Here is a 14,257-nt window from a genome sequence, read left to right on the forward strand (position 1 = left end):
AAGAGATACAGAGACATGACATGGAGGAACCCTACATAGAGGGGGGGTATGGACGTTCTTTATACAGGAAGAGAGATACAGAGACAGGACATGGAGGAACCCTACATAGAGAGGGGTATGGACGTTCCTTATACAGGAAGAGAGATACAGAGACATGACATGGAGGAACCCTACATAGAGAGGGGTATGGACGTTCCTTATACAGGAAGAGAGTTACAGAGACATGACATGGAGGAACCCTACATAGAGAGGGGTATGGACGTTCCTTATACAGGAAGACAGAGCCAGAGACATGACATGGAGGAACCCTACATAGAGAGGGGTATGGACGTTCCTTATACAGGTAGACAGAGCCAGAGACATGACATGGAGGAACCCTACATAGAGAGGGGGTATGGACGTTCCTTATACAGAAAGAGAGATACAGAGACAGGACATGGAGGAACCCTACATAGAGAGGGGTATGGACGTTCCTTATACAGGAAGACAGAGCCAGAGACATGACATGGAGGAACCCTACATAGAGAGGGGGTATGGACGTTCCTTATACAGGAAGAGAGATACAGAGACATGACATGGAGGAACCCTACATAGAGGGGGGGTATGGACGTTCCTTATACAGGAAGAGAGATACAGAGACAGGACATGGAGGAACCCTACATAGAGGGGGGGGTATGGACGTTCCTTATACAGGAAGAGAGATACAGAGACATGACACGGAGGAACCCTACATAGAGGGGGTATGGACGTTCCTTATACAGGAAGAGAGATACAGAGACATGACATGGAGGAACCCTACATAGAGAGGGGTATGGACGTTCCTTATACAGGAAGAGAGATACAGAGACATGACATGGAGGAACCCTACATAGAGAGGGGTGTGGACGTTCCTTATACAGGAAGACAGAGCCAGAGACATGACATAGAGGAACCCTACATAGAGAGGGGGTATGGACATTCCTTATACAGGAAGACAGAGCCAGAGACATGACATGGAGGAACCCTACATAGAGAGGGGGTATGGACGTTCCTTATACAGGAAGAGAGATACAGAGACAGGACATGGAGGAACCCTACATAGAGAGGGGGTATGGACGTTCCTTATACAGGAAGAGAGATACAGAGACAGGACATGGAGGAACCCTACATAGAGAGGGGATATGGACGTTCCTTATACAGGAAGAGATACAGAGACATGACATGGAGGAACCCTACATAGAGAGGGGTATGGACGTTCCTTATACAGGAAGAGATACAGAGACATGACATGGAGGAACCCTACATAGAGGGGGGTATGGATGTTCCTTATACAGGAAGAGAGATACAGAGACATGACATGGAGGAACCCTACATAGAGAGGGGTATGGATGTTCCTTATACAGGAAGAGAGATACAGAGACATGACACGGAGGAACCCTACATAGAGAGGGGGTATGGATGTTCCTTATACAGGAAGAGAGATACAGAGACATGACATGGAGGAACCCTACATAGAGAGGGGGTATGGATGTTCCTTATACAGGAAGAGAGATACAGAGACATGACATGGAGGAACCCTACATATAGAGGGGTATGGACGTTCCTTATACAGGAAGAGATACAGAGACATGACATGGAGGAACCCTACATATAGAGGGGTATGGACGTTCCTTATACAGGAAGAGATACAGAGACATGACATGGAGGAACCCTACATAGAGAGGGGTATGGACGTTCCTTATACAGGAAGAGAGAGACAGAGACATGACATGGAGGAACCCTACATAGAGAGGGGTATGGACGTTCCTTATACAGGAAGAGAGATACAGAGACATGACATGGAGGAACCCTACATAGAGAGGGGTATGGATGTTCCTTATACAGGAAGAGAGATACAGAGACATGACATGGAGGAACCCTACATAGAGAGGGGTATGGACGTTCCTTATAAAGGAAGAGAGAGACACAGAGACATGACATGGAGGAACCCTACATAGAAAGGGGTATGGATGTTCCTTATACAGGAAGAGAGATACAGAGACATGACATGGAGGAACCCTACATAGAGAGGGGTATGGATGTTCCTTATACAGGAAGAGAGATACAGAGACATGACATGGAGGAACCCTACATAGAGAGGGGTATGGACGTTCCTTATAAAGGAAGAGAGAGACACAGAGACATGACATGGAGGAACCCTACATAGAGGGGGGTATGGACGTTCCTTATACAGGAAGAGATGCAGAGACATGACATGGAGGAACCCTACATAGAGAGGGGTATGGACGTTCCTTATACAGGAAGAGAGATACCGAGACATGACACGGAGGAACCCTACATAGAGGGGGGTATGGACGTTCCTTATACAGCAAGAGAGACACAGAGACATGACATGGAGGAACCCTACATAGAGGGGGGGTATGGACGTTCCTTATACAGGAAGAGAGACACAGAGACATGACATGGAGGAACCCTACATAGAGGGGGGTATGGACGTTCCTTATACAGCAAGAGAGACACAGAGACATGACATGGAGGAACCCTACATAGAGGGGGGGTATGGACGTTCCTTATACAGGAAGAGAGACACAGAGACATGACATGGAGGAACCCTACATAGAGGGGGGGGTAAGGACGTTCCTTATACAGGAAGAGAGACACAGAGACATGACATGGAGGAACCCTACATAGAGGGGGGTATGGATGTTCCTTATACAGGAAGAGAGACACAGAGACATGACATGGAAGAACCCTACATAGAGGGGGGTATGGACGTTCCTTATACAGGAAGAGAGAGACAGAGACATGACATGGAGGAACCCTACATAGAGAGGGGGTATGGACGTTCCTTATACAGAAAGAGAGATACAGAGACATGACATGGAGGAACCCTACATAGAGAGGGGTATGGACGTTCCTTATACAGGAAGAGATACAGAGACATGACATGGAGGAACCCTACATAGAGGGGGTATGGACGTTCCTTATACAGGAAGAGAGATACAGAGACATGACATGGAGGAACCCTACATAGAGGGGGGTATGGACGTTCCTTATACAGGAAGAGAGACACAGAGACATGACATGGAGGAACCCTACATAGAGAGGGGTATGGACGTTCCTTATACAGCAAGAGAGACACAGAGACATGACATGGAGGAACCCTACATAGAGAGGGGTATGGACGTTCCTTATACAGGAAGAGAGATACAGAGACATGACATGGAGGAACCCTACATAGAGAGGGGGTATGGACGTTCCTTATACAGGAAGAGAGACACAGAGACATGACATGGAAGAACCCTACATAGAGAGGGGGGGTATGGACGTTCCTTATACAGGAAGAGAGATACAGAGACATGACATGGAGGAACCCTACATAGAGGGGGGGTATGGACGTTCCTTATACAGGAAGAGATACAGAGACATGACATGGAGGAACCCTACATAGAGAGGGGTATGGACGTTCCTTATACAGGAAGAGAGATACAGAGACATGACATGGATGAACCCTACATAGAGAGGGGTATGGACGTTCCTTATACAGGAAGAGAGACACAGAGACATGACATGGAGGAACCCTACCTAGAGGGGGGGTATGGACGTTCCTTATACAGGAAGAGATACAGAGACATGACATGGAGGAACCCTACATAGAGGGGGTATGGACGTTCCTTATACAGGAAGAGAGATACAGAGACATGACATGGAGGAACCCTACATAGAGGGGGGTATGGACGTTCCTTATACAGGAAGAGAGACACAGAGACATGACATGGAGGAACCCTACATAGAGGGGGGGTATGGACGTTCCTTATACAGGAAGAGATACAGAGACATGACATGGAGGAACCCTACATAGAGAGAGGTATGGACGTTCCTTATACAGGAAGAGAGATACAGAGACATGACATGGAGGAACCCTACATAGAGAGGGGTATGGACGTTCCTTATACAGGAAGAGAGATACAGAGACATGACATGGAGGAACCCTACATAGAGGGGGGGTATGGACGTTCCTTATACAGGAAGAGAGATACAGAGACAGGACATGGAGGAACCCTACATAGAGAGGGGTATGGACGTTCCTTATACAGGAAGAAAGATACAGAGACATGACATGGAGGAACCCTACATAGAGAGGGGGTATGGACGTTCCTTATACAGGAAGAGAGACACAGAGACATGACATGGAGGAACCCTACATAGAGGGGGGGTATGGACGTTCCTTATACAGGAAGAGATACAGAGACATGACATGGAGGAACCCTACATAGAGAGAGGTATGGACGTTCCTTATACAGGAAGAGAGATACAGAGACATGACATGGAGGAACCCTACATAGAGAGGGGTATGGACGTTCCTTATACAGGAAGAGAGACACAGAGACATGACATGGAGGAACCCTACATAGAGAGGAGTATGGACGTTCCTTATACAGGAAGAGATACAGAGACATGACATGGAGGAACCCTACATAGAGAGGGGTATGGACGTTCCTTATACAGGAAGAGAGATACAGAGACATGACATGGAGGAACCCTACATAGAGGGGGGTATGGATGTTCCTTATACAGGAAGAGATACAGAGACATGACATGGAGGAACCCTAATAGAGAGGGGTATGGACGTTCCTTATACAGGAAGAGAGATACAGAGACATGACATGGAAGAACCCTACATAGAGGGGGGTATGGACGTTCCTTATACAGGAAGAGAGACACAGAGACATGACATGGAGGAACCCTACATAGAGGGGGGATATGGATGTTTCTTATACAGGAAGAGAGACACAGAGACATGACATGGAGGAACCCTACATAGAGGGGGGTATGGACGTTCCTTATACAGGAAGAGAGACACAGAGACATGACATGGAGGAACCCTACATAGAGAGGGGTATGGATGTTCCTTATACAGGAAGAGAGATACAGAGACATGACATGGAGGAACCCTACATAGAGGGGGTATGGACGTTCCGTATACAGGAAGAGAGATACAGAGACATGACATGGAGGAACCCTACATGAGAGGGGGTATGGACGTTCCTTATACAGGAAGAGAGACACAGAGACATGACATGGAGGAACCCTACATAGAGAGGGGTATGGACATTACTGATACAGGAAGAGAGATACCGAGACATGACATGGAGGAACCCTACATAGAGAGGGGTATGGACATTCCATATACTAATGATCCCTCACACCTGACCCAATTTCTGAATGCCACTCACTTCTGTTGTGTCAGCTCTGCCCATTTCCAGAGGAGATCTGCTTATTGCTTATTAGTATAATCCTGCCTGTGCCGAGTCCTGCCTGCCCTTTCCGACTCCTGCCCACCCCGAATCCTGCCTGCGTTTATTTTGTCACTTTAGTACATCCCTGTTTAATGGTTCTGTACCCCTGAACATTGCTGTGGAGTACCATGGAACATAAAATATCAATGATAATATTAATAATAAGGGCATGTGGGCAAACATGTTGTTATGGTTTCAGGAGTGAACCCATAGCGGGGACTGCTGTTTAGAACAGCCACGGCGGGACCCTACACTGCCTCTGTTGGCCCCCAAAGCTAGGTGACTGGTTCCTGCGGAAACTAGGCTTTGCCTGTAGCCGCCACGTTTGAAAGGGCGAGTTACGCCCGCTCTAGGTCCGGTGCAGCCAGGAGTTATGTGATGACAAGGAACCGGGGACCCCCTAAGGGTACAGCAAAAAGGAAATCTGGCTAAGGGAACCTGAGTGAAAATTAAAGAAGGCAACTTGCCGAACTAACTACGCAGCTATGCGCCAGAGACCTAGTCACCAACCACCAGCGACCGAGTCGCATACACAATAAAAAAAAAAAAACACCACACCAAAACCACACCACGATCAATACACACGGAACACTGAACATAGGATAAGGCACCGGAAGTTAGTACCCAAGCAAAAGCAAATGATACAGCATACTGCTGAAAGGACACCCTAGCACCACAAGCAGATGGTGGGTAAATAATAATATGCTCAGAAGAGTAAACAGAAATAATGAAATAAACCAGGCCCCTAGCAGGGGAACCCACAAGACCAGGAACCAACTGAAGTGACAGTGAACCACCACAGGGAAGAATTCCCTGGTGCAGAAAAGGAATATGGCAGGACATGATAAATAAATAAGGAACAAAACCAGGCTCCACTGGAGCACTTACATGACCTGGAACTGGCACAGCAGGACCGTGAATCATTCAGGAGCTCAGGATGGTAAAGAGCAGGCTGGGACAGACTGGAGCAGACAGACAGGATACAACAACTGAAGGTAAAGCAGGCTGGAACTGACAAAGGCCAGGAAGGCTGCACTGGGCTGAGTGCAGGGAGAAATAACTAATGTCCAGCAGACAGCTGGTGAGCTCCTAACTGAGCAGTACCAGAAAGAGGCCAGCAGGAAACAGGACGTAGAAGCTGGATGCTATCACTGGCAGAGTATTGCAGGAGAGCCTGCCCTATAAAGGGCTCAAGTGATTAATTACACCTGGTGGAGATCCAGGCAGCTCCCAAGCTTGTGCTTAACGAGCTCATTACCTTGCAGACTTGTGAATAATTAGCTCCCAGAATATTGAGCTGATATGGCACAGACCTACCACTGGAGGCCACCAGCGAGTCAAATGCCAAACACAAACTGAACAGAAAACAAAACTGAACTGACCCTGGTTCCTAACACATGTCCTGCCAGGAAAGCAGTGGGATATGCTGGGTGAGTAGCTGTACATTATATTGTGGAGGAGCCAATGTAGCACGCAGGGCCGGACTGGATATCTGGCCCTTCTGGCAAATGCCAGAAGGGCCGATGGCCTTGTGGGCCGATTTTGTGCAGCCTGATTTGCACATGCTGAACTCCGCTGTGCCTGAGCCGCTGGCACCGACATCCTTCCAGTGTGAGCAGCGCTGGTGGGGGGAGCGGAGGGGCTGGCCGTGGGTGGGAAAAGGTGACGGAAGAGGCAGAAGCGGGCGGGAGAGCCTGGCAGAGCATCACATGTGGACCTGGTGGGAGCCTGGTGGGGCATAATATGTACCTGACACTGTGGGGCATAATATGTACCTGACACTGTGGGGCATAATATGTACCTGACACTGTGGGGCATAATATGTACCTGACACTGTGGGGCATAATATGTACCTGACACTGTGGGGCATAATATGTACCTGACACTGTGGGGCATAATACGTACCTGGCACTGTGGGGCATAATATGTACCTGGTACTGTGGGGCATTATATGTACCTGGCACTGTGGGGCATTATATGTATCTGGCACTGTGGGGCATAATATGTATATGACACTGTGGGGCATAATATGTATCTGGCACTGTGGGACATAATATGTATCTGGCACTGTGGGGCATAATATGTACCTGGCACTGTGGGGCATAATATGTACCTGGCACTGTGGGGCATAATATGTACCTGGCACTGTGAGGCATATGTACCTGGCACTGTGGGGCATATGTATCTGGCACTGTGAGGCATATGTACCTGGCACTGTGGGGCATAATATGTATATGACACTGTGGGGCATAATATGTATCTGGCACTGTGGGACATAATATGTATCTGGCACTGTGGGGCATAATATGTACCTGGCACTGTGGGGCATAATATGTACCTGGCACTGTGGGGCATAATATGTACCTGGCACTGTGAGGCATATGTACCTGGCACTGTGGGGCATATGTATCTGGCACTGTGAGGCATATGTACCTGGCACTGTGGGGCATATGTATCTGGCACTGTGAGGCATAATATGTATCTGGCACTGTGAGGCATAATATGCACCTGGCACTGTGGGGCATAATATCTACTTGGCACTGTGAGGCATAATATGCACCTGGCACTGTGGGGCATAATATCTACCTGGCACTGTGAGGCATATGTATCTGGCAATGTGTAATGGGCATAATGTTTTGTTCCATAATGTGTAATGGGCATTACGGTGTGTTCCATAATGTGTAATGCCTCCTTTTTTGTGATGCCTTTTCATGAGGCCACGTCCCCTTTTCGCTGCGTGGCTTTGCCGCGCAAAGGTCCCGCCCTCTGCTAGTGGGCCTGTGTGCTCAAAATGCCAGGGCCAATTTCTGGTCCCAGTCCGGCCCTGGTAGCACATAGGACAGAACAGGAGAACACCAAATAGGAGGAGGTTGCAGTAGCCAAGGCGGGAGACAATGAGAGCATGGAGGAGTTCTCTGCACAGTGGGGCATATCATGATACAGCTGCCACGAGGAAGCCACAAGACACAGAAGGCAGCTGAATGTGTATCATACACAATGATGAGGCTCGGAGTGTCGTTTCCTCAGGATATACCGCAAGCCCTTTCCTGCACACTATACATACCGTGGGCTGGGAGATTCGGCAGGGAGACGCTGTGGGGGACCTCGTCCTGTTGGCCTTTCTTTCTGCCAGTGGGTGATGATGAACAGAGAGCAGCAGGAGCCTGGAACATCACAGAACAATACAATAATGAAGGACACCATATTCCCTTGTTACATTACACTCACATGTCCACATTGCTGGGCAAAACAGCTCTGTAACCATGGTGACAATACTTAAAGGGCAGCCTAGCAGCACGCAGTATTGCGCTGGGGTCGCCACGAAGGTGAATGCTACAATGTATATGAAAGTATCTACATACTCTTATTTGCAAATTTGAAGGGGATGTCACTGCTTTTTCTGCTGATTACCCAGGTCGCACACATCATTGCCAGGTTACCTTTGTCTACAACTGAACTGCGCACATGGCGGCAGCACCATACATGGATATCAGCCGTGATTAAGACGCTGGTTTTACTGAGAAGATAACTCTACAGAAACTGGTTTGGTTCTCTTACAGGTGCTCCCCTCTGCATCTCACAGGGTACTACTACACAAGGCCTAAATTAAGCAACATGGTATGGAAATGGGCGTTCTATAAGATGGGGTGTCCAGAGGATAGCACCCTAGAGTACAATGGAGAAGAGGGGCCACCTTTATTGGGGGTGCCTGATATCCCGAGGAACTAATGGTTACTAACACTAACCCTAAGGGAAACCACCACGAACCCAACCCCAACACTAACCCTAAGGGTAACCACCACGAACCCAACCCCAAAACTACCCCGAAGGGTAACCACCACTAACCCAACCCCAACACTAACCCTAAGGGTAACCTACATGAACCCAACCCCAACACTAACCCTAATGTAACCAACACTAACCCAACCCCATCACTAACCCTAAGGGTAACCACCACTAACCCAACCCCAACACTAACCCTAAGGGTAACCAACACTAACCCAACCCCAACACTAACCCTAACTGTAACCAACACTAACCCAACCCCAACACTAACCCTAAGAGTAACCAACACTAACCCAACCCCAACACTAACCCTAAGAGTAACCAACACTAACCCAACCCCAACACTAACCCTAAGAGTAACCAACACTAACCCAACCCCAACACTAACCCTAAGAGTAACCGACACTAATCCAACCCCAACACTAACCCTAATGGTAACCAACACTAACCCAACCCCAAAACTAACCCTAATGTAACCAACACTAACCCAACCCCAACACTAACCCTAAGGGTAACCACCACTAACCCAACCCCAAAACTAACCCTAAGGGTAACCAACACTAACCCAACCCCAACACTAACCCTAAGAGTAACCAACACTAACCCAACCCTAATGTAACCAACACTAACACTAATGTGACCAACACTAACCCAACCCCAACACTAACCTTAAGGGTAACCAACACTAACCCAACCCCAACACTAAACCTAATGTGACCAACACTAACCCAACCCCAACACTAACCCTAATGTAACCACCACTAACCCAACCCAAACACTAGCCCTAATGTAACCACCACTAACCCTACCCCAACACTAACCCTAAGGGTAACCAACACTAACCCAACCCCAACACTAAACCTAATGTGACCACCACTAACCCAACTCCAACACTAACCCTAATGTGGCCAACACTAACCCAACCCCAACACTAACCCTAATGTGGCCAACACTAACCCAACCCCAACACTAACCCTAATGTAACCACCACTAACCCAACCCAAACACTAACCCTAATGTAACCACCACTAACCCTACCCCAACACTAACCCTAAGGGTAACCAACACTAACCCAACCCCAACACTAAACCTAATGTGACCACCACTAACCCAACTCCAACACTAACCCTAATGTGGCCAACACTAACCCAACCCCAACACTAACCCTAATGTGGCCAACACTAACCCAACCCCAACACTAACCCTAATGTAACCACCACTAACCCAACCCAAACACTAACCCTAATGTAACCACCACTAACCCTACCCCAATACTAACCCTAATGTAACCACCACTAACCCAACTCCAACACTAACCCTAAGGTTAACCACCACTAACCCAACCCAAACACTAACCCTAATGTAACCAACACTAACCCAACCCCAACACTAACCCTAATGTGACCAATACTAACCCAACCCCAACACTAACCCTAATGTAACCACCACTAACCCAACCACTAACCTTAATGTGACCACCACTAACCCAACCCCAACACTAACCCTAATGTAACCACTACTAACCCAACCCCAACACTAAACCTAATGTGACCAACACTAACCCAACCCCAACACTAACCCTAATGTAACCACCACTAACCCAACCCAAACACTAGCCCTAATGTAATCACCACTAACCCAACCCCAACACTAACCCTAATGTAACCACTACTAACCCAACCCCAACACTAAACCTAATGTAACCACCACTAACCCAACCCCAACACTAGCCCTAATGTAACCACCACTAACCCAACCCACCACTAACCTAACCCCAACACTAACCCTAATGTAACCACCACTAACCCAACCCAAACACTAGCCCTAATGTAACCACCACTAACCCAACCCCAACACAAACCCTAAGGGTAACCAACACTAACCCTAAGGGTAACCAACACTAGCCCAACCCCAACACTAACCCTAACACCAACCATAACTGCAGTGATAACTCGAGAACGACAGTGACCTTAAACTCAACATTTTCACGATGAGCCTGATTCAGCCCCAGGCTGCAAATTCGCAACCCTTGCAATCATCTGAGGTCATGCACATGTGCGAGCCCTCCGTGCGGCCACAGACAGTGACGGCTATACGCTACCTGATTGACAGCTGGCTGGCTTTTGGGGGCAGCACCCCAGCATTTTTAGGTAGTGCCACACAAAAATGCAGGCGGGCCTGGCTGTTGGACTGGAGGGCCGCTGACATCATCAGTGGCCCCGATCTCCCCACAGCCATCGCAGCACCGAGTGGAGGGAGGGGATTCCTTTCAATGGTGAGTGCTTACAAAATAAATTTCCCCTCTTGGCACGCTGCAGTGCCATTCGCCGTGGGCTCCCACTCAGATGGGGAGGGGCTAACTGATCGCAGGGCGGCATCGGCCCTGTGTCAACATGTCATTTACATGTCAGAATTTTAACCATGAATGTTAATATGAATGTGGCAGAGGAAATGCCTCTGGTTACACAAAGGACACCCCGATAGAAGCAAACGTCAGCAGCAGAATATGTCCCCCAATTACAGAGAGGGGTGTCACCTCTGAGATGGAGGCCGGCCGCTCCGGGGTCTTCGCTTCGCCCACTGCTGGGATGTGTATGATCCGCATGTTCTCCAGGTAGTACCGGTGCTGTCTCCTCCAGTCCAGGCAGTCGTACATGAGGCAGGCGATGTCCTCAAACACCTCCGTGGCGTATGACAGCTACATATATAGCGGGGCGAGTATCATACATCATTATTAGGACTGTACAGTGCCATGTAACATGTATGTAGAGCGGGTACTACATTAATCAGTGTGAGATCACATGGGCATTGCCAACATGCAGATCTGCCTTGGGAGGAGAAGTAATAAAGTAACTGGTACTCACCGGCCAATCTGCTCCTGACTATGAAGTTACAGGCAGGGTTTAAAAAAGGGACAGTTAGGAGCTGATTGGCCGGTGATAAAGTACTAGGCACTTTATCACTTCTCCTCCCATATCACTGCTTCATATATCTACCCGAGTGCGGGTACTGTAACGCAGGCAATATACAGTCTAGGATGGGATAAAGTACCAGCCAACCATCTCCTAATTGGCATTTTTAGGAGCTGATTGACTGGTACTTTATCCTTGTCCAAATACCTGTACCACACACCTGCCTGTCACACCACACACCTGTACAATTGAGCTATATACCTGTCACACCACATACACCTGTACTACTCACCTGCCTGTCACACCACACACACCTGTACTACTCACCTGCCTGTCACACCACATACACCTGTACTACTCACCTGCCTGTCACACCACATACACCTGTACTACTCACCTGCCTGTCACACCACATACACCTGTACTACTCACCTGCCTGTCACACCACATACACCTGTACTACTCACCTGCCTGTCACACCACATACACCTGTACTACTCACCTGCCTGTCACACCACATACACCTGTACTACTCACCTGCCTGTCACACCACATACACCTGTACTACTCACCTGCCTGTCACACCACATACACCTGTACTACTCACCTGCCTGTCACACCACACACACACCTGTACTACTCACCTGCCTGTCACACCACACACACCTGTACTACTCACCTGCCTGTCCCACCACACACACCTGTACTACTCACCTGCCTGTCACACCACATACACCTGTACTACTCACCTGCCTGTCACACCACACACATCTGTACTACTCACCTGTCTGTCACACCACACACACCTGTACTACTCACCTGCCTGTCACACCACACACACCTGTACTACTTACCTGCCTGTGACACCACACACACCTGTACTACTCACCTGCTTGTCACACCACACACACACCTGTGCTACTCACCTGCCTGTCCCACCACATACACCTGTGCTACTCACCTGCCTGTCACACCACATACACCTGTACTACTCACCTGCCTGTCACACCACATACACCTGTACTACTCACCTGTCTGTCACACCACACACACCTGTACTACTTAACTGCCTGTCACACCACACACACCTGTACTACTCACCTGCCTGTCACACCACACACACACCTGTGCTACTCACCTACCTGTCACACCACATACACCTGTGCTACTCACCTACCGGTCACACCACATACACCTGTGCTACTCACCTGCCTGTCACACCACATACACCTGTACTACTCACCTGCCAGTCACACCACACACACCTGTACTACTCACCTGCCTGTCACACCACACACACCTGTACTACTCACCTACTTGTCACACCACACACACACCTGTACTACTCACCTGCCTGTCACACCACACACACACCTGTGCTACTCACCTACCTGTCACACCACATACACCTGTGCTACTCACCTACCGGTCACACCACATACACCTGTGCTACTCACCTGCCTGTCACACCACATACACCTGTACTACTCACCTGCCAGTCACACCACACACACCTGTACTACTCACCTGCCTGTCACACCACACACACCTGTACTACTCACCTACTTGTCACACCACACACACACCTGTACTACTCACCTGCCTGTCACACCACATACACCTGTACTACTCACCTGCCTGTCACACCACACACATCTGTACTACTCACCTGTCTGTCACACCACACACACCTGTACTACTCACCTGACTGTCACACCACACACACCTGTACTACTCACCTACTTGTCACACCACACACACACACCTGTACTACTCACCTGCCTGTCACACCACACACACCTGTACTACTCACCTGTTTGTCCCACCACACACCTGAACTACTCACTTGCCTGTCACACCACACACACACCTGTACTACTCACCTGTCTGTCACACCACACACACCTGTACTACTCACCTGTATGTCACATCACACACACACCTGTACTACTCACCTGCCTGTCACACCACATACACACCTGTACTACTGTACTCACCTGCTTGTCACACCACACACACACCGGTACTACTCACCTGCCTGTCACACCACACACACCTGTACTACTCACCTGCCTGTCACACCACACACACCTGTGCTACTCACCTGCCTGTCACACCACACACACCTGTACTACTCACCTGCCTGTCAGACCACACACACACACACACCTGTACTACTCACCTGCCTGTCACACTACACACACACACACCTGTACTACACACCTGCCTGTCACACCACACACACACCGGTACTACTCACCTGCCTGTCACACCACACAC

The 14,257-nt window shown here is 48.9% G+C and overlaps 1 protein-coding gene across 4 annotated transcripts in view; it reads right to left on the minus strand.

The window, feature by feature from the left end:
• SPAG17 (sperm associated antigen 17) overlaps positions 1-14,257 on the minus strand; it is a 274,209-nt gene that overhangs the window by 135,346 nt on the left and 124,606 nt on the right. For all 4 annotated transcript variants that reach the window (XM_083171479.1, XM_083171477.1, XM_083171480.1 and 1 more), the window contains 2 exons: positions 11,602-11,763; positions 8,344-8,443 (listed from right to left, as the gene is read on the minus strand). In XM_083171479.1, the coding sequence (XP_083027605.1) occupies positions 8,344-8,443; positions 11,602-11,763 (262 nt within the window). The remainder of the gene's footprint in view (positions 1-8,343; positions 8,444-11,601; positions 11,764-14,257) is intronic.

The sequence above is a fragment of the Crinia signifera genome, chromosome 2, assembly GCF_055691185.1.
Source record: "Crinia signifera chromosome 2, ASM5569118v1, whole genome shotgun sequence".
NCBI classification, from domain to species: domain Eukaryota; kingdom Metazoa; phylum Chordata; class Amphibia; order Anura; family Myobatrachidae; genus Crinia; species Crinia signifera.